This window comes from Solanum verrucosum, unplaced genomic scaffold (assembly GCF_900185275.1).
Source record: "Solanum verrucosum unplaced genomic scaffold, falcon-dt-bn FXZP01000229.1, whole genome shotgun sequence".
Taxonomy (NCBI): domain Eukaryota; kingdom Viridiplantae; phylum Streptophyta; class Magnoliopsida; order Solanales; family Solanaceae; genus Solanum; species Solanum verrucosum.
In genome coordinates this window covers 1,466,965-1,492,801 of record NW_026020011.1, presented here as the reverse complement: position 1 = coordinate 1,492,801, position 25,837 = coordinate 1,466,965, and the positions used below count along the sequence as shown (strand labels likewise).

The 25,837-nt window shown below is 29.7% G+C and overlaps 2 protein-coding genes across 2 annotated transcripts; one reads left to right on the top strand and one right to left on the bottom strand.

Annotated features, from left to right (window-relative positions):
* The first annotated feature begins 1,811 nt into the window (after window positions 1-1,811).
* Window positions 1,812-9,243, top strand: LOC125820147 (uncharacterized protein C630.12). The gene is made up of 13 exons (XM_049499572.1): window positions 1,812-2,168; window positions 3,223-3,282; window positions 3,388-3,566; window positions 3,839-3,974; window positions 5,548-5,644; window positions 6,210-6,269; window positions 6,364-6,464; window positions 6,808-6,842; window positions 6,940-6,997; window positions 7,195-7,269; window positions 7,339-7,496; window positions 7,586-7,852; window positions 8,918-9,243. Exons 1-13 carry the CDS (start codon window positions 2,043-2,045, stop codon window positions 9,156-9,158), a joined length of 1,593 nt encoding a protein of 530 aa, XP_049355529.1. The 5' UTR covers window positions 1,812-2,042; the 3' UTR covers window positions 9,159-9,243.
* A 900-nt stretch (window positions 9,244-10,143) lies between these two features.
* Window positions 10,144-25,290, bottom strand: LOC125820310 (triacylglycerol lipase OBL1-like). Its single transcript, XM_049499750.1, has 5 exons — window positions 25,203-25,290; window positions 13,013-13,357; window positions 11,895-12,136; window positions 11,776-11,809; window positions 10,144-11,241 (listed from the first exon to the last, which is right to left on the bottom strand). Exons 1-5 carry the CDS (start codon window positions 25,288-25,290, stop codon window positions 10,328-10,330), a joined length of 1,623 nt encoding a protein of 540 aa, XP_049355707.1. The 3' UTR covers window positions 10,144-10,327.
* Window positions 25,291-25,837: the final 547 nt, after the last annotated feature.

The following is a 25,837-nucleotide window of genomic DNA, read 5'->3' as shown; positions in this document are numbered from 1 at the left end:
TCATTTACATCTCATATATCGATTATCCTCACTAACATAGAATTTTTATTATTACTTCAAATCAATTGCTACTTTACCATTTATATTCACCAAATTTATTATTTTTTATCAAATTTATTTACCAACCAAATTGACCAACAAATGACTCAAAGTAGGGGTGTACATGACCGGGTTGGTTCGGGTTTTTCAAATATCAAACCAAACCATCTGTGTCGGATTTTTAAATCTATAAACCAAACCAAACCAATAAAACTCGGGTTTTTCAACCTCGGGTTTTTCGGAATTTCGGATTTTTTTGGGTTTTTCCGGTAAAGTATTCATACAAACATATAATTTACTTGTACTTCAAATATTTCTTTAGTCCTACCAAAATACAACTATCTAAGGTGTTTCTTAAGAAACTAACAAAAAATATGATATGAGTAATGATACTAAAATATCCAATAAAAAAATAATAATAATGAAATCGCGTAAAATAAATATTGCAAATTAACAAGTCGTAATGAAAATGATCATAATTTAAAAGTACTAAATCATGCTAAAATAAATTTAATAAGTATTAGTTACATGACTAAATATTAAAGGAAATTAAAATTAGATTATGTATTTGAATTGTCTAAACCAATGTAAAACCAAAGAACAAATATCCAATATTATTGTCATTCTTAGTGTTGAATTGATTTTCTTTTTGCATTAATATTAATTTGATTTTGATTTAAACTTTATTATAATTACCAACATCTGTGGACTATAATTTTTATTGAACCATTCAAAATTCTAAGTGTCAAATTTGAAATAATATATTAAAAGATAAAAACTATGGAAAAGCATAAGAAATATTTAAAAAGTATATCAAAGTAAATATTTTTATGTATAAAATAAAATTTTAAAATTATATATATAATGTCAGGTTGGTTTTTTTTAGTTAAAACCAAACCAACCCAAATATAGTCAGATTTTTTTTCAATACCAAATCAAGTCAAACCAACCACTAGTTGGATTTTTTTTTTCTCAGTTTTCAGTTCAGTTTTGTACACCCCTAGCTCAAAGTAACAATGTTGATTCGTCTTCTTATTCATATGAACGAGAAATATAAGTTCAACTTGAAAAAGTTGTCTGAACTATGTGGGGGACTATATTAAAGACTAGTACACCACAATTTATATATGTTTAATTTTTTTTATTGAATTAAAGTTTGATCAATAATTCTTGTATTTTTTAAGAATATCTTTGTGATAATGTATTATGGGATTTTATAAACTTTTGTTTATTTGGTAAGGATTGTATAAAGAATTGGGACAATTTAATAGTTTGCAACTTATGAGATTTTTATGTTTACGAGAAAACATACCACACAAAAGGTTCAAATCGCATGTTCAAACAAAACTTCAACATCATTTCATGATTTCATATCACATGACCAAACGATTTCATCTCATGATTTCATTTCATGATTCATATCATGATTTCATATCGCATGACCAAACAATCCTTATACTAATATCTTCCTACATTATAATCAAATAATATTTTTAAGGCAATTAAATGTGATATTTTAAAGCTACTTGTTCCCCCCACCCCACCTTTTGAAGTAACTAATTCATAACATCTTTTAGTCGTTCAGCAAAAACAAGAAAACATCTTTTAGTTTTCTAAAAATCTATTCATTTCAAGATAAAAACTTACTAAAAGTTATTACTACTAATATATAAAGCTAGTTAAGTATACCTGCTTTACATAATTTCTGAATTTCATAATTATCCCTTAGAAGTAGACATGTTGAACAACTGCTTACTAATCATTGTACAAACGAAAAACCATGAAATAAAAAATAAAAAATAAAAAATAAAAAATAATTAAGAAAAATAGAAGAAATCACCATTGATGTTAAAGTGGTGCCAGCTACCTATAACTAAAAGTCTAAAAAACTCATACACCAAGTGCTAATTAAACTAACTTATTCAGCTTTGTGAGCTTTGTTTTGGGATCTACAAGAAAAAAATGGAAGTAGAGAAGGAGCAGTAATTGCTGAGTTAACAGAGATGTTGAAGTTAGCTGTTTCCTTAAGCCTTATTTGGGCATTGACTCTTCTCTATGGAGAGATGTTCTCATTTTGGGTCCCTTTTCTCTCATGTTCTTGGTCTCATCCTCCTTCTTCTTCTTCCATGGTAAAGTTCCAAACTTTGATGAAGTAGTAATTTACTTTTAACTTTATCTTTGACTTGAGCTAGATTCAAGAATCATTTTTTTTCTCTATTTATTGTTCTGTTTTGGGATGTAATGGACAGTGTTCAGCTGCAAGTGAGCTTGGGTTTTGAGGGGTTGTGTGATGTTAAAGAAATAATCTTTTGGTTAAAAATGGTTCCCATTTCCCATTTTTGTAAGTCTCTTGTGGGATTTGGGATTCCTCATGTTAAGCAGCTTAACTCCAGATCAGGGAATATTCAGCTCACCGTTGACCAATGGAAGATGAAATTTATCCTTCCAACTGAATCTGTGAATTAGTATATAGTGTATGCAATTGTTATCATCTTTAGATTGTACTGAGTTGAAGATATCATGGAGCTTTAGTTTGTAAAATGATGGGGGCCTTTCATTTTGTACTTGTCCAACCACTTTTTATGCTAGTTGGAGCTGTCAATTTGTGTGTTAGTTCTTGTTTACTCATTGAGAATCATAAGTGTTGGATAATGCCACCATCGTACCTATGGGAAGGTCTACAAGGGGCTGGGGTGGCCTGGGTCGGAGTCATGGTCGAATGTGGCGCTTGATTGGTGAGCTTGGTTAAGAAATAAAGTTGATCCCTTGCTATCAACTATAACTTTTGGTATGATGGTAAGCGGCTAAGCGCTTGATCCTAACAATTTTCTGTCAAAAGCTCATTCAGATTTAACAAAAGGCTAGCTTGTTTAGAAATTAAAAAGAAAATAAAAGAACTCTTTTTGGTAAGTTAACTTATAATTATATGTATAAGTGGTGGACTTTCGTATGCTAGATACTTTATTTGAGGGAACTTCTTCGGTTAATTATAGAGCAATAATTTGGTAGCTCTAGATAAGGCAATGCTTTTTCGTTAACTTTCCCCTTCATGAAGTATACTTCTTAATTATCTTGATACTAAGATGTATACATTTTAATGGCTTGTCCCCTCCATAAAGATTCAGCTTCTTTGAGCTGGTGCAAGAACTCAGGTGTATTAACCTTTGTTGTCCTTGGTTTCAGACAGATGGAGTAGATCATCAACGTGATTACGTGAAAATTGCTGTTCTGACTGATCCGCAGGTATTGCTTCTGAAAATAATGGTGGATTTACTGTGCTTATCTTTATATTATTCTGTGCTTTGACATTTTGATTTCATATTCACGACATATTTTGTATTTTGATAGCTCATGGATAGAACCTCTCTTCATCTTGCCCCGAAATCCTTTGCACTTGAAGCTGCTCAGTTCTATACAGATCTGTATATGCGCAGGGCATTCCTATCATCTATTTTACCTTCCAAACCAGATATAATTCTGTTCCTAGGTGATTATTTCGACGGTGGGCCTTTTCTTTCTGATGAAGAGTAAGTACTTGTGTATGCTTAATGTTCTATCTTAAAATTTTACTCTCCTAATAAAAAATTAAACTACTTTGTGGATGAAAATTGAAACCTAGCTCTGATTGTAATTCTCTGTATCTCAGTCAAAAACTCTACTTTTTGGACTAATTTAAGACACATTCCTATCAGTTGCTTCCTTATATAAAGTTCAGAATTGAATCTTTTTCATAAATGAAATATCTGAATGTTCTCTAGTTATTCTTCTGCTTTGGACTTCGATTTATTTAATTTGATAGATGGCAGGAATCCCGGAGTCGGTTTAAGCATATATTTGACATTGACATGCTTGAGCAAACTACAAACATAAAGCTGTACTACCTTGCTGGAAACCATGATATAGGGTATGCAGCTTTTCACTCGCGTATGCCTGAGGTGTGTTAATTATTCAGATAGAGTTGGAACATGTTATTTAACTGATATTTAATATGCTCTTTGACTTGTTCATATCTCATCTTCTTTTCATGTATCAAATTACTCATAAGCCTATGAAAAGATGGAGATTAAATCTTCTTCTAAAACATTGCATCAAACAAACCTATTATTTAGTGGATGGTTTCAAATTTCCGCGGCCTAAAAGGCCATAGTCCCTCAAAGAAGCGGTCGCGAAGGGATACCACCGCATAGCTAGTTAGCAGGCTGAGGTCTTGTTTGCTAACAAACTTAACCAAACAAATCGCTCCACAAACTAAGAACAACCATGCACCACCACCCATAGAATCAAGAAATACTTACTATTTCTGGACCTGGTAAGTTTTCCCGTGTTGAGTCAAATTAAGCCGCAATTTCTGGTGGTGCCCTTCCGTCAATTCTTTTAAGTTTCAGCCTTGCGACCATAGTCCCCCCAAACCCAAAAACTTTGATTTCTTATAAGGTGCCGGCGGAGTCCTAAAAGCAACAGATCCCTGACCGGCATCGCTTATGGTTGAGACTAGGAAAGTATCTGATGGTCTTCGAGCCCCCAACATTGCACAATAAGTACTAAAGAAATATTTGTTGGTGTGTTGCGGCCTGCTCGAGATCAGTTATCACATTAGGAAGCTTTTGGTTGAAAATTTAGTCATGAGCTTTGTCTTCACTCTTTCTGGTGTCCCAGATACCGGAAAACTGCTGGAATAGTGTCCATGAGTACCAGGTTTCACATTGAGAGGATCCAGAAAGGCAGAAACAACCGCATCTAATTTCAGAAAAAGTTGAATAACTAGGATAATTCAACTAAGGCCTCGTTTGGACATGATTTTAGTGGTTTAAAATCAAAATTTTGTTTGGACATGCAATTTAGATTTCTTAAGTTGTATTTTTCCTCATAAACATGAAAACTCCACAATTTGTGAAAACTATCACAACTTTCCCACAATTCAAGACATTTAAAAATTTGAAATCACATTTTTGGAATTTGAAATCTACTTTTTGGAGAATTTGAGATTTGAAATTGAAGTTGAAATTTTGTGCAAATTTCTTAAACAATTTCAAATCAAAACTTGAAAATGGGGTTCCATATCCAGTGGCCAAATGCCTATTAAGTAAGTTAACTAATTTATTATTCATAACATGAAGAGTTTTCAGATTAGGTCAACTAGTGTTTGTAGTTGATGGTAAAGTGGATGTGTTTGTAGTTGCTTAAAGAAACCCATACAAGCTTCAATTTATCTGGCATCAGTGCTTTGTTTCAAGGAGCACCAAATGTCTCTATAAAACGACAATTTATGATTCTGCGCCAACCAAGTTACTGTTTGCTACAAAAGTTCAATGTTTTCAGTTATTAGAGAAAATCATGCTTCCATTTAGCTAGCTATTTTGTCATGTTACTAGCCTTATGGAATCTCTATACCGGAAACTTTAACATACAGATTTAGTGCATTCATTGCTCCTGCCTGGTCTGTGAAGCAGGACATTCTGGTTTACTCCTATTCTATTTCCGATCTTATCTGTGCACACAATAATGCAGGTTATCAAACGCTATGAGAAAGCATTTGGTGCAAGGAACTATCAGTTTACAGCTGGGAAAGTAGATTTCATCACCATCGATGCGCAAACCTTAGATGGTAATATCACAATCTACTCTTTATTTGGAGCTCTTTTTGTTGTTTCTATTAATATATATAAAAGTTTGGGAACTTCAACAGTTATTGCTTAGAGATAAAACTAAAACTTTTCTCGTTTCAGCGTCGAAGAGTTAATATCCATTTTTTGAATAACTATTCAAGAATATATTTGCCTAGTCTTTTTCTTTCACTTGTTTCAATCTCCCCAATTCCTTTATACCTTTTTATGTACATGTAGTGTCTAAAAATGCTAATTTATTTAGTACTTGCTGTTTTAGAACATGTGACTACTCTTTGAGATAGAGGGTTCTAACTATAATGTAGTAGTTTTCTGTATGACACATGACCATGTGACTACTCTTTGACGATCAGAACAGATAATGTAAGTAGTAATTCATTGCTAATGAGCTGGTTCAATTCATGGTATTGTTATTTTGTAAACACCACTTTAATGATTTTGCTCTTCTTCCTATCAATTAACATGAAAAAGAGACTCTATCGATTACGGTTCGATTCATGATGTTGTTATTTTGTAAAGACTCACAGCAAAATCTCTTATCTACAGGGCATCCCCAAAACAATGTAACCCCTGCCACATGGGAATTTGTCAAAAATGTCTCTAAGCGTATGTTCAGCCAACCACTATCCATGTATGTTGTGAGTATGTTGTGATTTGACTTGTGTGTAAGATGCTCAGATCATTTTACTGTCTTATGCAGATCTGTCTTCGAATCCAAGGGTTCTATTGACTCATATTCCATTGTATCGACCAGATCAAACTGCGTGCGGTTCATATCGCTCATCATCAATTATTAATCAGGTAAAATTTAACTTTTTCTTAAACTTGTCAAAGTTGTTTTAGTTTTTTCTATTTTATAGAGGAAAGATTCCTTCCCCTGAAAGTCGCCATTCATGTACTATTCCTCTCCAGTAAAAGAGCACTTGAGTTCAAGAACCTAAACAATAGGGATTATGATCTTTAAAAGTTCTTCTTCATTTTGCTTGTTGCTATTGTGAGGAGAAAAATGTGACTTTTCTTGTAATATGGTTAATTAATAGGTCTATCATATATTCTGTTTTGATAAACATATCTTTGGTATCATGTAGAGTCCCGAGAGAAAGAGTTTATAATGAAAAGTTACATATTTCGTCATTTATTTCAGAGAATCAACCGTGCTGCTCAGGATAATGAAATATTGTAAGCTCTTACTCTCACTTTTAGTGGCTTATTACGGATTTACCGTGTCTGTACGCATGGATGTTTATGTCAGACTTGGTCACAATTCCATTCACAGATATCAAAACTATATTACTGAGAAAGGAACAAATGACCTGCTTGACTCTATCAAACCTGTAAGTATTTCCTTCCATTTTATGATGTCCGCATGGCCCAATGATCTTTTATATATATTTTCAGTAGTAATTCTAGATACCATTGCATGTAATGTAGGCTTATCCAAAACATAGTAGCAATATAAAGGGAAGAAATTTCTACACAATATTAACTGAAATGAATGATTTTTGGGTTGCATTATTTTGAGTTTCTGTAGGCACTGATTCTTTCCGGGCATGACCATGATCAGTGTACAGTAAACCACAAATCCAAATATGGCTCCGTAAAAGAGGTATCATACCTTGTTTAACTGAAAAAGTTTGTATTGATTGGATGGTGTTTGATTGATAGTGTTGTGCAGCATACTCTAGGGACTATAAGCTGGCAGCAGGGAAATTTGTTTCCATCTTACATGCTATTATCTGCAAGTAATCTTATCTTACCGAACGGATCAATGCCAGAGGAGGCAATTTCCACCAAAGTGTGCTTTCTCCCTGTGCAGTTATACATTTATATATGGTAATTCAGTAGATTGAGATGAAAACAAAACATTTGTCTTAATAAACCGTGTTTCGTGTAATCTTAAAGTTTGTTTGTGGATGTTTCAGGTATATTTTGCTGTTTGTCATGACCCTTCTTATTGCCGTCCTTTGGCCCACGAATGGGGTGCTCTTTCCGCACTATCTTGATGGATTTCTGATGAATGTAAGAGGTCTAATTAGTTCAAGCTTTTCGGGAGGTGGGAAAAAACTGAAAAGTGAAGATGAGATATATGAATATGAGGAGATATGGGATGCAGAAGGATCGATGCACCTCATAAAGAAAACCTTTAAAGTGTCTTCTACATGCTCAAGCGACAGCGCTTCAGTGGAACGGTAAGTCCCATCAAAGAGAACCAGTCATTGCATGAACTGCAGCGAGTAACTATTTATTTTTACTTGAGCATGCTTGTGTGTTTCTCGAAGTTGCCTCCTAGATTACAAGCACCATAACCTTGTTAGATAGCAATGCACTTTAAGAATTACAGGATCTGATCGTGCATTACAGCAAGTCCCCATGTACCTCTAAAAATCTGTATGTCTAAGTCTACTGTCAGTGAGGAAGTATCTCACACTACAACTTGGCTTGGAGTAGTCTAAGTTGCTCGGATTCTTCACTTCCAGTGCCACACCTGTGTCGACACGAGATGGTTATGGGATCCCTACCAGATTTGGTCAATTGTTTTTGGATACTTTTGACCAAAATCAATAGAGAAATTCGAGACACATACAATGATTTCTGAAACTAAAGCTAGGAAGAAATCATAATTTAGGCATATGCTTTTTTTTTTTTTAATATCAGTTAAAAGATATTTGTATGTAGTCTGCAACCAGAAGGTGCTTTAAAGATTTAAACCATACAACATCACTGTTGAATGTGCAATGAACTCAAGTAGTCTATCATGACCTATATATCATTATTTCCAACAACCGTGTTACACCCTAAAAAACAGTAAGAAGATGCATCTATACTTAATAATAATCACAGATCCAACTTGCTCTAAAATAATTGTGCATTCCTTTTCCTCCAAATAGTCCACCATAATTTAGGCATATTTTTGTAACTCTGTTATTAGCTAGCTGAATTATTTTTAGTTGAATCCTCGCACTAGCATCTATACTGGATTTGTACCCCTGAATCTTAAAATTTAGATCATGAAGGATCCGAGATATGCACCCTTATCAGACACTCACACTCGAGTCTGAGCTACTTAGGTAGTTGTCCTTCAATATTTTTCTTTTTCTTCAAAAATTTGATTCCATGTTGATTTGTTCATGATAAGCAAGCTATTCATGCTGTCGTCACTTCAGTTCAATGTTTGTCATTCTTCTGTAATCTATTGGGTGCCTCCTTGACTATTTGATGCTCAAGTTACATCGATGCATTTTTCTCGAATGCAGGGGTAATGCTGTCATGCGATCAGTTGCCAGAAAACAAGAGACGGATACCTCAAATCCCAGTGATGTGACTTTACATATAGGATCAGATACCGCGGTAAAAGCACTGCCTCGGACAAACAAATCAAAGACAAAGATGGTAATTAGGAGATTGGTGAGGACATTGAGTATAATTACTATCATTGCAGCTTTTAACATCCCTCTATATATGATGCTTCTTTTCAAAGATTGGATTGATAAATGATTTACTATACAAATATGCCAGTGATGCTGGCTTCGATTAGGTACTTCACAATTAGGATACATAGAGACGAGACGTAAAAATGAGCAGGCGTTAGCATCTCTCCCTTCTTTCACATGTTCGCGATATTCAGTTGCTCTGTCGTTGTAAAATGTATTGAAATTGTTGTTGTTTTGACATATCCTGTGAACAGAAGATCTGTAGTTTCTTTTACATAAACATAACGAGGTGCCACTTTTTTTTTTGTTCTGTAAGAATTGGATGCTTTTATGTATTTATATTAACTATCTTTATTCTTGTGCACTTAGTATTTGTATATATTTTTGTGTGTTATTTTTATTAGTCTAAAGTTGTCTCTAGTTTGCTCATCAAATTTAACTAATGATGAATCACCAAATTATATAGAATTAGTTTCAGTGTTTTTTACGTTTACTAATAAGGTGTATTCTTTCTGTTTCAATAAGAATGCCTTTTTTTTAAAGTAACTTTTTAATTTCAATTTTCAACGTGATATATTTATGGTTACTACCTTGATAACATTTTACGTACATTTTGGGTTCATATCATTTAGTGGCATTGGTTGGGGGATGACTGGCAGAACCAGATGTTCACGTCAAACCAATGAATGTAAAACACTTGCCTCTATCATGACTAGCTTTTAGATTGATGGTCTACTTATATTGACTTGGACAATCCTCCTCTCGTGACTAGCTTTTGGTGTTGAGTTAGGTCTGTATCATATTTTTACATGCTATTAGAGTCGGGTTTATCCCTATTCGGGCTCTCGGCACTCTAGTTGGGTCTACATGAAGTGGGGTACTAGAGTGGGTTAAAGTCCCACATTTATGAGTTAACTTTTGAGGATGAGTGAGGTCCACGTGTCATATCTTTACATCGTGTAGACAAAGAACAACTGATACAATTCATTTTCATTATCAAACAAATCTAATAACAAGCAATCACTGAAACAACATTTATTCAATACATTCAACAACAACAAAAACTTCTACATGTACTCTCATTGATACATTCACATCAACAACTCATAATAGTTCCAACACTTCTTACAATCACAACACCAAAATATGATCCATAAACTTTATTCAAGACACGAAAAAGCTCTAACGAGTTTATTTTTTGAGACATAAATCACTTGATCAAGGCATTTCATTTCAATCTAGACTTACCAAAACGATGACATCTGAACACTTCTTCCTTCCAAGTCTTACAGAGTTGACATAATTAACCGGGCTATGAGCAGAAATCCCTGGAAGAAACATCCCCACCATCCGAAAAAATATTGATTCCCAGCTCTCTTTGTACTCTGGTCCATATATGTAACACATAAAGAAGCCTCTGATAAACTCCCAAACAACATTCAGATACATTGGTAACACGAATCGTAGCCCAAAAAAGTTCATGTTTGGCTCTTCGCGTACTTCCTGCTCAACGTATAAGCTGTTATAGTACATACAAACACCAAAATGCTTATACAGAAATGTTTTATCATCATAAGGTAACCTCGGAACAAGATCATTGCTATAAACAACTCTGAAGTACTTAGGCACCGGATGTTCCAAATGTTCTTCCATAAACCTCCCTAACTGTCTATTTCCAACTCTAGGTTGACCATATGTGTATACACGCGATAATCTCTTCATGACATCCATTTCCTCATGTATAACAAGCATCGTTGGAAATAGTATAGCCAACGCTCCTCCTAAGCTATGTCCTGTAACGACAAACCTTGCATTCTCGTGTTCCTTTAGTAAACTTTTGAGTTTGCTTCTAACAGTATAATAAGCAGTCTTCCTCTCTGGATGAGCAATAGTTACATCAACATTTTTATCAAAAAGATGTTCATGAAACGTGGAAACGTTTACTCTGCTTCCTAATCCTAACGCTTCTAAGAATCCCATATGTAGTTTTCCTATTTTAGGAACTTCATACCACGAGTAGTCGAAATCAGTGATCCAATCATCAGCATCAAATGGCTCAGTACCTCTGAAGCTGATCAAAATCAAGTTTGCATCTTTTGATTTATCGCATAGTATGAAAACTTGAGTTGAATTCTGTTTCTGGTAATCTGTTCTCAACAAACACAGATTTTCAAGAAAGAATGTTCATTCAATCAGAGAAGGCAAGGAGTTAGAAAAATAGGAAACATAATCAAAGAAGAAATGGCCTTGAGGCAATTCCATTCATGATACAACAAGTGCATATTTTTCTAACGCTAAATTATGCCAGTTTTTTCAATTTCATATCTGAACTATTGAGAGTGTGAGTTTCTTACGTGAACTATCACCCCAATAGTACTATGCTATATATATACATGTGGATGAATATTTTATGGACAAACGCGGCTAAAAGCCTTTCCAGACAAACATTTGTTCTAGTCAACATCTAGGTATGTTTTGTTAACCATTCGGTGATAGTTCAAGTACGAAACTCACTTTCTCAATAGTCCAAATACGAAACTCAATAAAGTAGGATAGTTTAATTTTGTTTTTGACCCTTTAACTCTACAACTTAGGAAATGACTTTTAATTAAGATTAATAGTCATGCTCTTTCACAATATATTACAAACTATCTAACATGAGTAAGTATATGAGTTCTTACCATTCCAGCAGTTGTAAAAATCCACAAAATGCATCTGTTTTACAAAAGATAAAATGTTACTTCTAGCAAATGATCAAGAAAATATTACTTATAAAGAAGCTGAAGTATAATATATATACCTTCCAGTGATGATTTACAACGTCCTTAACGACGTTTTCGTTCTGATAAGCCAACTTTGAAGACATCATACATAAATCCATGAGAGCTCTATCTCGTTGCTCATTTTTTTTGATGAAACTATCCGATTGAGCAATTTCCTTCGTTAATATTTCAGTGTTGTATAGTAAGTTAATTCTTCCATCTATATGGCCAATAATACTTATGAAATTTGCAGTTCCTCTTTGTGGTATCACCAGCTTTCCTGTTTATATGCAACATTTTTGTTTATAATCAGATAACTAAATTTATTATACTCCTAGCTAGCTAGTTAACTCATAGAAGTCATGAGACATGTTTCCAGTTTTTCAAGCTAGTCGTGTTTTTCATTTACACGTCTTTTAAGAAAATAGTAATTGGGAGGGTGTTTGACTGTTTTTTCCTTATTTATGTCTTACGATATGATCTTTCTTATTTAAATATTTAGAGTCTGTTTGGATTGATTTTTCATTTTTGGCTTACTTTTAGCATTTTAAAAGTAAAATTAAGTGCTTATAAGTATTTTTTTTAACTTATAAAAACACTCCAAAAGTGCCTAGAAGTTATTTTAGCTTAAAAACACTTAAAATAAGTCAATCTAAACAGACTTCTAATATATTTGTGTGTCATAATTAAAGTGTTTGTAGTTTTTTTTAAAAAAAAAATTGCTACTAACTACTAAGGATAAAATGGAAGAAAAAAATAATAGTAATATTTTTGTTTTGAACTTCAAAAACGTTATGTTTTCTGAGACATATTTTTAGTAAGAACGATAAATATTTTGAAAAAATATGAAGAAGAAGAAATACATATTTAAAGCATAGTCGAAGGTAGGATATCAACTTTATAGGTTCTGAATTTTACAATAACGATTTTAAGTAAGAATAAATACGTTTTTTATTTGATATTTATACATATGTTTAATGAATTTAGTAACAAAAATACGCTATTTAAACAAAATCTATTGAGTTATTCGACCAAACTCATATACAGGCGACTAGCTCTGCCCCTGATTTAAAACCATAAATTTCAAAATTTTATTTTTCTAGTCAAATATCTTCACGTAAAATGAAACGAAAGAGTAGGGGAGTATTAGTATTACCATGCAAGATATTGTGGAATAAACCAAGAAAGTTGCCATTAAGAGAGAAGAGGTTGATGAAAAACTCTAGGAAGTAGCCACTCCATTCCATTGGTTTCTTCAACACCTTTAATATTTTCCTCACTAAGATGGACACAAATATTACCCATCTATGATCATCCACTTCTTCTCCGCCATCACAATCACCACCACCATCGTCAACACAAGAATATTCGAGAAACTTAGCTTTGATCTCTCCTCGTAAGCCTCCGAGGAGGAGGCCTACGAGGTCCCGTGTTCCTCCATTTTCCGGTTTCACTATCAAGAAAGATTCATTACTTGTAACCATGTTGATGTTCTCCTGAGCTAAGTGTATGTACGTAGAATATAGTTGATGATTTAATAAATTGCATTTGTTGTTAGGATGATAAAATGTGAATTTATAGCACTAATAAATGGGGAAAATTGATAAGTCAGCAGTAACGTGTAGTAAAAGTATTGTATTCACCAGTGAAGTGAAGGCAATAATAAATACAGAAGTTGACGTCTATAAGGTAGGGATTATCAAAACACCAGTACAATATCGGAATATGATCGAACTTTTTCTGATTTTAAAATTGATTAGGTCCTCCATTGAAATTTGAGGTATGGGTGGTATGCCCACATACAAAATATTCGTAATTTTTTTTATGTCTGGTTAGTTAAAAAATTGTTTTTTTTTAGTTAGGATATTGAGTAACATTAATATCTTGTCTATGGTAAGGTCCATCTAGGAAAGGGTGAGTCAGATCGATCGAACATGGAGCTTCCTTGGTTGATTTGGTGAAGAAATAAAATATGATCTTGCTACTGGCTATAGCTTTTGATAATGATAATAAACGTTTAATTCTAACAAGTGCTATTAAAGTCAAGATTATGAATTCAATTCCCAAGAGCAACATGTTGCATGAGACAAATGTTGAGAGAAGAATTGTTGAGTAATGTCAATATGGATTATCTACCTTATGGCAAGGCATTTGCTTGGTAGACTTCTACTATCCGTTATAATTTTTTACATGATTGATAATGATTTGTCTTAACATAGAAAAATAAATTCCTTAAATGATGAATAAGATTTTCCTAATAAAACTAGGGAAAACGATTTTCACAAATAACATTTTATATTAATTATCTCCTCCCTTTCAATAGAGTCTGAAACAATTATTATTAGCCAAATCACATATAGCTCTTAAAGTTATTGTGCGATAATTTAGATACAATATTTTTTGTCTATTATTTCAGTTTATATGGCTTCTTTTTTTTACAGTCATCTAGGTTTCGAAAAAGATTATATACAACTATATTTGGAATAATATCTTTTGCTAATATATAAAAATAATCACTCATTTTCTTAAAAATATTTACGCACCAAACATACCTTATAAGTACAAAAAAAATCTTAAAAAATGAATACTTAATTTTAGTAAAACTATTTTTAGCGCCTCTTTCCTAAAAAATGGGTGAGAAAGTTACCTTTAGGTTGTTTCTTGAAAATAAATCACTTCTTAATTTGAGCATTACGTGGTCATTTCCTCTTCTTCTCTTTGACAAGAAAATTCATAGTGATTTTCAATTGTATCGTATAGTTGCTCGTCAAAATAATATATATATATATATATATATACATAAAATTTTACTTCCATCTTTGTGGAATAGAAGAGAAGATATTTTGTTTCCTTTTTTCCACCTTTTAATCCACAAAAATATCTTAATATTTGTGTATATTTTACTTTTTTTTTAACATTATTTATAAACAATATTACACTGAATATATTATTAAGATAATTATTAATCTACCTAAAAATTACATCAATTTCAGAAAAATCTACTAACATATTTTATAATTTACAATCGTAAAATTTAAATTTTGAATCGATTTCTAAATTTGACTTGTTTGCGTCATTTGGCTATGGTCCTCATAATTCACAAAGAATTAATATTGAGATATCCTAGGTAGGAGAGACAAGTGAGATAACGGCGCTAACAGGTGTGGACCATATGTTTATCGGAAAGGAATATTTTGGGATTTGGGCTAACAGTTTTATTAATTTTTCTGTCTCAAATTATTTATCATGTGTTTTTTTTTTAAAAAAAAAAAAATTGTTATGAATTAGAATAAATTATTGATTATTTTGTTTATATGCATATATATATATATATATCTCATATTTAAATATTATTCTATTGAGATATGTATACTATTTTTGTTCTAAAATAAGTGTCATCTTAATAAAAATGTCTATTAAGAAATCAATAATATAATGTGTAATTTACTGAATTACTTATATTTAATAAATATCTCTTGAAAAATGAGATAATATTAAAAAGATGAAATATAAAGGTATATATAGTCGAAAAAAATATAGAGACGGGTTTTTGTTTTAAATTTTTAAGGTGCCATTTATTTTGAAACGAATTATTTTTACTAAAATAACATCTTATTTTGATACGAAGAAAGTAGTATTTGAGAATAACATTATTAAGGATAAAATGAGAAATAATAATTAATTTTTATCATAAACTTTTAAAATGATAAATAATTTAAAATGGAAAGAGTAACAATTAGAATGTCAAATTAACGGATTGAGTTAAATTTGAGAATGTCAAAATGAATCAACTAATTAACCGATTGAGATAAAATGAGCTTAAAACTTGGTCATAACCTAATCCTTTCCATTCTTAGGAAGTTTAGATTCAAAATTTATCTGGCTTACAATTTATTTGACCAAATAAAAAGAATTTTCTTATATTATGCACATGTAAAGCATATCCATAGAAATGTTTTTTAAAAAATATTTAGAGAATTTTTTTCATGAGTCAATTTGGATTACATATCATCAACTCGATTTAAAAAGCATATCAAAATAAGCTCAATTAATAAAATAAGTGAATTGTTAACTCGTTCAAATCCAAATGAATTGGGTGTGTTATAGTTTTATGACCTAATTTTATCACCCCTAGTATCAGATAAGTTCATAAATGATCTTAAGATGGATTGGTCTTGATATTTTGTTCCTCAAAAGAAAAAGTCTTACAAAAAATCCTTCATAAGGGGGTGAGTTTGATTTTTGGCCCCGCTTAACAATGTTTTTTTTAAAAAAAAAAGTAGCCCCTGCTTCAGAAAAATCTTTCTCAATAAGCTAGACATTTAGAATATTTTAGACGGTGAATCTGCTCATTGGTCAGAAGTTTTGCCTTATAGACAAAAGTTAAAATTATGTATATTGCTCATCGTTTATAAATTCTAAGTTTTACCCATAAGACATGCGCCTATGTCATTTCAAGATAGAACCTTCTCAACTGACCAAAAGCTTTGAGTTATAGATAAATTAAAACTTAAGTATGTTATTTTTTGCCCATAAGGCAGACGTTCAAGACATTTTAAAATAGTGAATCTATTCAATTCACTATAACAAATATTACAACAAATATGTACATTAAAAGTGCTAAAAATATTACCGACATTAGTTAAATGTTATTAAATTCAATATCACTATAGATTTTAGGAACATTTACAAAGAGTGTTATTTGCCTCTAAAAAAATATACCAATTAAGTTATTGCCGCTAAAAATAATTTCTTGTGTAGTGCTTCACCAGCTTAGTTATGTTCCCTATCAATATATAAATTCTAACTTTTACCCATAAAGTAGACACAGGGGCGGACCCACTCTTAGCCAAGGGGTGTCAAGCGACATCCCTTTGTTAGAAAATTACATCGTATATATAGGTCAAATTTTTGTTTAATAAATATATAAATACTGACGCCTCTTAACACAAATTGAAAGTTTAGTCTAGTGGTTAAGGAGTTATGCAAATTCATTGAGGTCGTGTGTTTCTAATCTTAATAGCTTCATTATTATATTTTTTACTATAACTATTGACACTTCTTAATGACAATCTTGAATTTAAACTTAGGCGGAAACTAAAATTCAAGACGGCACACTTTATGACACTAACCCAAGAAGGAATGTTGGGTAGATATAGACCATTGCGTTACGCTACAAACAGGAAATAACGTGAAATAATTTCTCTATTTGTTTTGTTTGAATCTTTTAGTCATACATTGGGAAGTGAAATTAGATGAGTAGATTATAGATAGAATATGCACTAAAAGAAAATAATTAATTCTGTTGAAATTTTTGGATATTTAGTCCTAAGCCCATAAAATTCTGTTAAGCCATCTTTTCTGCTATTTATTAAATTCCTTTTTCTTCTTTCTTTAGGTTGGAGAAAAGAGGAAGTGATTTTAATAGTCAACACCTCTGAATTTTATGATTGAGACAAATTTTATTAAATATTGTATTTTGATAATTTAGCAATTATGTAGAGGCGAATAAAGAACTTTTTGACAAATTAGAGTATCTTAACTTTATATATATACTAGGTAATGTTGCCCGTGCTATGCACGGGCACGGGCCCAATAATATAAATGGTATGTTTTGGGGCTAATAACGGAGATTTTGAAGCGATTGTTTGCGTGGATAAAGGAATAAGTTTTTTTATCACAAACTTGTACTTTATTTGATGCTATTCAAGGCACAATAAGACTATCCACATACAACATTTTTGAAATATTTTATGTTGTCAATTATCATGATTTATAGTATTTTTACGATAGATTTACTTAAAGAATGAGTGGAAATTTTTGTATTTTTTTTCAAAACATATTTTATGTTGTCAATTATCATGATTTATAATATTTTTACGCATTTTTTAAATATAAAAAACCCAAAAAAAAAATAAGACAAATAAATTAAAATGGACCCAATATATGTTATTTTTGTTGTCTCAATTTATGTCACACAAATAAAATTTGGAGAGTCATCCAAATTTTAATTTTTTTTTAAAAAATGTTTTAAGTTATTAATTATTGTGATTTATAATATTTTGATGTAACTTTCAAATAACCAACATTACTGGTCACTTTGTCCTAATTTATGTGATATGGATAAAATTACAAAATTAACCCTTTTAAAATGTCTTTCAGATATTTTAAGTTGTTAATTATTATTATTTATAATACTTTTTTGGTAATTTTAAAATGATATGTGTTATTTTTTCTGTCCTAATATATGTGAGCCTGAAAGAATTCTGAGAGTGAACCTATTTTATTATATAGCTTTTAAATATTTTAAATTGGTAATTATTGTAATTTTTAATGCTTTTTAAGTCATTTGTAAATGATATATGTTGCTTCCTTTGTCCCATTTTATATAGTATAAATAAAATTCCCGAAACCAACTAAATTTTTAATATATTTTTTAAAATATTTTAAATTATTAATTATTGCGATTTATAATATTAAAAAAAAAAGTACAAAACTTGTATCAGCCTAAAAAATGACCACGATAATTCGAAGCCTACAGAAAGCAATATGGTTGTACGTAATTTTCAAATACTTAATATATATTACTCCACTTGTCTGAATATATGTAGCATTGATAAAATTTCAAGATTCAATCAAATGTTGTTAATTGTTAACATTTATAATACATTTTACGTAGTTTGCAATAATTTCACATTAAACAATACATATTACTACTTTTGTCTCATTTTATGTGACATTGATAGATTAATTTTAACAATCAGTCAATTTATTTTTTCTATTTTTTTAATAAATATTTTAAGTGGTCAAAATCACGATTTATTGTATTTTATATATAATTTTTAACGATATATTAATTTCAAGAATTAATCGAATTTTTTTATATGTATTTATTTTTGAAATATTTTATGTTGTCAATTATCATGATTTATAGTATTTTTACGCAATTTTTAAATATAAAAAAAATTAAGACAAATAAATTAAAATGGACGCAATATATGTTATTTTTGTTGTTTCAATTTATGTGACACAAATGAAATTTGAAGAGTCATCCAAATTTGCATTTTTTAAAAAAAATGTTCTAAGTTATTAATTATTGTGATTTATAATATTTTCATGTAACTTTCAAATAACTTACATTGCTGGTCACTTTGTCCTAATTTATGTGATATGGATAAACTTACAAAATTAACCCTTTTAAAATGTCTTTCAGATATTTTAAGTTGTTAATTATTATTATTTATAATACTTTTTTGGTAATTTTGAAATGATATATGTTATTTTTTCTGTCCCAATATATGTGACCCGGATAGAATTTTGAGAGTCAACCTATTTTATTATATATCTTTTAAATATTAAATATTTTAAGTCAATTGTAAATGATTTATTATATTATATTATTATATATTATATTATATTATATTATATTATATTATATATATATATATATTATATTTATTTCTACTATATAATAAAAGGGGTTTTATTATGATATTATATATTATATATATAAACTCCCTTTTATTATATAGTAGAAAAATAAATATATATTTTATATATTATATAGTAGAAAAAATGATTTATTATATTATATATTAAATAGGGAGTTTATGATGGGACACATAGAATGTCCCATGATAAACTCCCTCTTATATAATAGTAGAATTACAATTACAAAATTAACCCTTTTAAAATGTCTTTAAGATATTTTAAGTTGTTAATTATTATTATTTATAATACTTTTTTGGTAATTTTAAAATGATATATGTTATTTTTTCTGTCCCAATATATGTGACCCGGATAGAATTTTGAGAGTGAACCAATTTTTTTATATATCCTTTAAATATGAAATATTTTAAGTCATTTGTAAATGATTTATTATATTATATTATTATATATTATATAAACTCCCTTATAGTAGAAAATAAATATATATTATATAGTAGAAAAAATGATTTATTATATTATATATTATATATTAAATAGGGAGTTTATGATTGGACATCACAATGTCCCATCATAAACTCCCTCTTATATAATAAGAGAATATATATATATATATATATTGAGCCTATCTATTGATTATTTAAGCACTTACACGAAAGAGAGGAAATAATTAAATAAATTATTGTATATTTTTGTGCTCAAAATCAAATTTTAATGACACTATATTTGTATATTGAAACTCTTACGATGAACATGTTTAGTGAGTGTATTTGCAAATTGACTATAATCTAACTTTGATGTTGAAAGAGCATGACAAGACACACATGAATTTTACGTGAAAAACTACACTAATTAAAGATGTAAAATTCACGACTACAATTCAATGAAATCGGATCTTGATCATGTTATATGGAAACCACAAAAATGCAAATATTTCATTTTTATTTTTTAGCAAATAAAGTCGAGAGTCGTAGATGAATAATGAATTTACATTTTTTTTAGCTACATTTCACTCATATTTGTGTATTTTTTTGAGTAGATTCTAGCTTGATACCCCTTGTCTTCGCTCAACGAAAATTCTACCCAAATAAATTTCATCAAATCATGTAAATTTTAGATGATTCTGCAATGAAAAATAAATGAACCAAGTAAATAAAAATAAGAAAATTCTGATATAATAAAATATTATGATTAAATAAAAGGGATAAGGGTCGGAAAAATACCTTAACTTTGGTCAGATTTGATGTTGCAATACTAAACTTTCAAAAGGACCTATTACCTCCCTAGACTATTTAATACCATATTTTTTTACCCCCTGAACTATTTAATAGTGTATTTTAAAGGTATAAATGTGCCCACGTGGACACATTACTATTTATAATTTTGCATTATTTTTTATGTCCACGTGGGCAAATATATATATATATATATATATATATATATATATGTTTAAAATACGGTATTAAATAGTCTAGGGAGGTAATAAGTCCTCATGATAATTTAGTATCGCAACAACAAATCTAATTGGGATATTTTTCAGACCCTTATCCCTAAATAAAAATACAAATAATCTACGTGCTTAAAATATTATAATTATATCTTACTAAGTAATTTGTGTCCATTTCCTATTACGAGTTTTGGAAGATACATCATACATGTTTTAAAAACTGATTATTCTCTGTTTTTAATCAAGGATGTGAATAAAAGAATTCAACAAAATTATTTATCTTCCTCTTAAAATTTCACAATAATAAATAATTTTAAAAAATATCTTTATAATTTATTTTATTTTAATAATACTACTATAACATATTTAGTTAAAGGAAAATTTCATATATGACAAACTGATTTAATGAAATAACGCTCTATAGGTATAGTTTATATAATTATATTCTATGGGTATAGTTTAGTTTGCTATTAAGCGTTTATTTTGTATATAACCTTTTTTTTTTTGGTTAAAAATTTATACAATATTTTTTAAGAAATAATTAAAACATGAGCGCTAAATACAGTAACAGAAAAATTACATAATCCCACGATTCAAGCTAAATGTTCAAAATCAAATATTTTTTCCAAAAATGAGTTCTATAACATTTTGTTTCGTCAGACGACTGAAGCACCCGTTAATCAATATTTTTGTATATTCAACGCAAGTTAATCGTTTCTTTCCAGGAAACTTCATGTTTTGAAACGGCAAGAAAGTATACAATTGATTTGTACAGTATATAATTGAAATTTTGAAAACCGAATAATTTTTATTTTGTTGATTAAGATGTTTCGCAAAAGTTTCTATTCGTTTATACAAGATTAGAGAAATCGTATATTAAGAATTCTATTCTATTTTTTTGTTCAAAAAAAGTTAAATGAATGATAAGATTTGTATATATGTATTGTCTATGATTTGAATACAATTGTGTTCTTTAGTGCGAGTAATGTTTTTATAATTTTACCGTATATATAAGTTATACGATTTGTATATTGTTTAATTGAAAACATTGTATATGTAAGTAATCGTGTAAAATATTTATACCATGTATATGTGTTCGTAACTGTATAAATTACTATGTCAAGTGTATATATGACACAAAGTTGTTCTTTCTGTATTTGGTAATTTTTGGTGTAAACTAAATGTATATATAATTGTGTAAGGTTTGTATATTATTTAATTATACTACTGTATATATGTAGGTATTTTTATAATTTATTTGATATTATTGGAGCAGGGTCTAAAATGTCCTTCAAGTATTTGAATTGGTACAAAATTACACTTCATCCACCTATCGGCCCTAAAATGTCCCTGACGTCCACCTTTCTGCTAAAAAATACCCTCGATGTTAATCCTTTGACTCATATTTGCCATTATTTTTTATAGCTCCCACAAAGTAAAATTATTAAATATTTATTTATTATATTGCTTAATGTGATTGGTCCAAATATAAACCCTTCTCAAATAAATAATAAAAATGATATTTTTCTATAATTAATTTCATGATATCTTTCTATTGGCATATATTAAAACAACCCCAATTTATTATAACCTAACCCAACTCATAAATGGGGATCCAACTAAAATTCATACTTACCCCGGCTGATTGTCCATCTAAAAAAAATTATAATTTTCATTAATATAAAATTTTCTCTCGATTATCCAAATGTCTTGTTCATTTTCTCTTTTATTCCTTTTTTAATCTCTTATTCTTAATTAGGATATTCGGGACTCAACTTGAAATAAACTCACATAGTTATATTCATTTAGTTAGTATTATTGTCATAATGGAAAGAGGGCGGGGATAAGATAAATTATTATTTTTATTCTTTATTTCTAATTTTGTATACACACAAAAGAATACTATAATATTTGTACATATTTACTTAATTAAGTCATCTTTTATTGAACAAATTATTTATATATGAATGCGTCGTTATTTTCCTCATTTTTTCTCTCTCTTTGTTTATGACAAATTAAAAATAAATAAAATTGTGGACAAAATCCATTATAAAGTTGTGACTCTTACAAGCAAACATCTCAAAATAAAAGGTTGTATTGATTTCCTTTTGGCATAAATCAAAGGGAAATGATTTGATATATACTACTACTATATATTATTTTATTTATAGGGAATAAATTATGGGAATTGTAGTTCACATATTGATTCTCCTATTTATTTATTTATTTTTCATTCATTATTTTGAGTGATTAATAAGTTACACTAAATAGTTTTAATTAACATGATGTTCTGTGAGTATTATTTTGAGTGATTAATAAATTACTATTTAATGATTCAACTAATATCATATAGTCAGTGTTTGTAGTACGTACACACTCTTTTTAAAAGAAAAAAAAAATCACGAGGAAAAAATAATTTTACAGTGGCAAAATTAAATAGATTAAAAGTTAAAATTTATCAATTCAAAATATCCTTAATTCAAAAATGGCAGAGTGTGAATTTTGTCTTGATTTTAATCGAGATTCAACATGCATTGGTGAGACTTGCCTCTTTGTCAAATACGACATAATTCAAAAGACCAACGGGATGTTGCTTTCAAAGCGAAGTTCGACGAGCTTGTTACGGACATGTCGATTGAGTCCTCCATCTTCGTATCGAGCTCATGTGAGTTGAAAGATCAATTTTTTATTCTTAAACCACAAGTATTATTAATATCATGATTTACTATGTAATATCGAATAAGGTGTTAGCATGAGCTCAAAGACAGATACAGGAGGCAGAGTTGAGATGGACTTCAATGAAGGCCCAGTAAGATTGATTTTGGCCCATTTGAACTAAGATCATTTATCTGTAGCATGGGTTCTGATAAAGATTAAAAAAAAGTAATATAAATAACTTTTCTAAGAGATATCTATCCGTACAACTCATTTGATATATTAAATGAAATCATAATATACTTAGATTAATTATCCTTACCGAGCTAATGAAATGAGCCATGAACAAATGGCAAAGAGCTTTTAGACGGTACAGTATTATTGCGAAAGCCACGAGGATGGTTATCAATTTTTAGAGGTGTTTTCAATACTTATCTCAATTAATATGAGACCGGGGGTGAAAAAAAATATTGTCTTAAAATAAAGGGACCGTGGTGTACCGCTAAAAAGGAGTGAAAACCCTTAAAACCCCCTTCATACCTTGTTTCCAAAAACCCTGAAAGATATTCCTCATCCAAAATGTCCAAGTGTGATTTTTGCTTAATTAGTTTATGATTATGTTAAGTAGCTAGCTTAGTTTTTGTTGGGTTATCGTTAAATAGTAATACAACTAATTAACTTGTAATGGTTTAATTGTTTTGTTAGGTATGTTTTCATTATCTCTAAATTGGATCTACATCACTTATGATCGTTTCCTTAACATCAAATTATTATATGATTAAGTGATTTTGTGTAGGAAAGAAATAGTACATCAAAATATTATATTGTATTCAGGTGTTGCATTATAAAGTTGTGACTCTTACAAGCAACCATCTCAAAATAAAAGGTTGTATTGTTTTGCTTGGCATAAATCAAAGGGAAATGATTTGATATATACTTCTACTATATATTATTTTATTTATAGGGAATAAATCATGGGAATTGTAGTTCACATATTGATTTTCTCCAAATAAAATTCAGTTGAAAATAGAGCTAAAATGAATAAATAAATAAATACTCCAATCAATTCAAAACTTATTTGCTAACTATAAAATACAAAACTTGAGAATTAATTAAGCAAATTTAATCTAAAACTATAAACAAACAAAAGAAATACTCTACGGGTTTTACAATTAGGTGGGGCCCACTATCAGACAGTTGGATCCTCCTGCTATGACTATTTTGGATTTATTTATTTATTTATCATTCATTATTTTGAGTGATTAATAAGTTACTCTAAATAGTTTTCATTCACATGATGTTCTGTTAGTATTATTTTGAGTGATTAATAAATTACTATTTAATGATTCGACTAATATCATATGGACAGTGTATGTATTACGTACACACTCTTTTTCAAAAAAAAAAATCAAGTGAAAAAAATAATTTTACGGTGGCAAAATTAAATAGATTAAAAGTTAAAATTTATCAATGTATTAAGTACTTCCTTTACTCATAAACTTGTCATCCTAATATCAATCCACTTTCATGGAGCTTACGATGAAATCACCACTCATTCAAAATCCTTGAGGTACACTTCACAACCTAAACACATTAATATGATTCCAAAAATCCACCACTATAATCTTCCTTATAGACAATGTTTTAACCAACACATCCGTAGTAATAACCAGTTGGTTTCTCAAATATAAATGCAACATCGAGTCTTATTATACTAGCATGTGGTACAACTTAATTATAACTCCTTAAGTAGTTAGTATTTACACTTTACACAATCGACATATCCGTTTTTATATACCACTAGTACCATATCGTGAAAGCCCGTTAGATCCACCACTAGAACACATCATACCCCTGAGAAGATTGTACTCAAATAGCTCACACATTTCTGCCAGTTAAGTAACTAAAATACACTATCAAATTTGTTCGGTCTTTTATCTATAGCGATATGCATTCCTTCGTAGATCAGGTCGATTTCACAAGTAACACACTTTCTAACTCTAATCAAGTAAAAATCGATGCCATTATAGTAGTCATATCATGACCTTCTTTGATATACACTTAATTTATAAAATCATAATAGACATTTTAGCCTTAATTGGCCTAACATCATTCTCATCATTCGCTAGGAAATGATTTACTATGTAATATTCCCTTATTTTATTTATTTTTAATTTGTCACAAACAAGAGAGAAAAGAGAGAGGAAAATAACGATGCATTCATATAGAAATAATTAGTTCAATAAAAGATGACTTAATTAAGCAAATATGAACAAAAATTATAGTATTCTTTTGTGTGTAGCCAAAATTAAAAATAAAAGAATAAAAATAATAAGTTATCTTATCCCCACCCTCTTCCCATTATGACAATAATACTAATTAAAAGAATATAAATATATATATGAGTTCATTTCAAGTTGAGTCCCGGATATC

What these genes read in the sequence shown, in the direction of transcription:
- LOC125820147 (XM_049499572.1), top strand. Translation starts at nt 2,043, where the DNA reads ATGTTGAAGTTAGCTGTTTCCTTAAGCCTTATTTGGGCATTGACTCTT. An exon ending in CATCATCAATTATTAATCAG is followed by an intron (nt 6,465 to 6,807) that starts GTAAAATTTAAC and finishes CATTTATTTCAG; the next exon opens with AGAATCAACCGTGCTGCTCA. An exon ending in GACAGCGCTTCAGTGGAACG is followed by an intron (nt 7,853 to 8,917) that starts GTAAGTCCCATC and finishes TCTCGAATGCAG; the next exon opens with GGGTAATGCTGTCATGCGAT.
- LOC125820310 (XM_049499750.1), bottom strand. Translation starts at nt 25,290, where the DNA reads ATGTGTGAGCTATTTGAGTACAATCTTCTCAGGGGTATGATGTGTTCT. An exon ending in ATTCCACAATATCTTGCATG is followed by an intron (nt 12,137 to 13,012) that starts GTAATACTAATA and finishes GCATATAAACAG; the next exon opens with GAAAGCTGGTGATACCACAA. An exon ending in TTTTTACAACTGCTGGAATG is followed by an intron (nt 11,242 to 11,775) that starts GTAAGAACTCAT and finishes TGTTGAGAACAG; the next exon opens with ATTACCAGAAACAGAATTCA.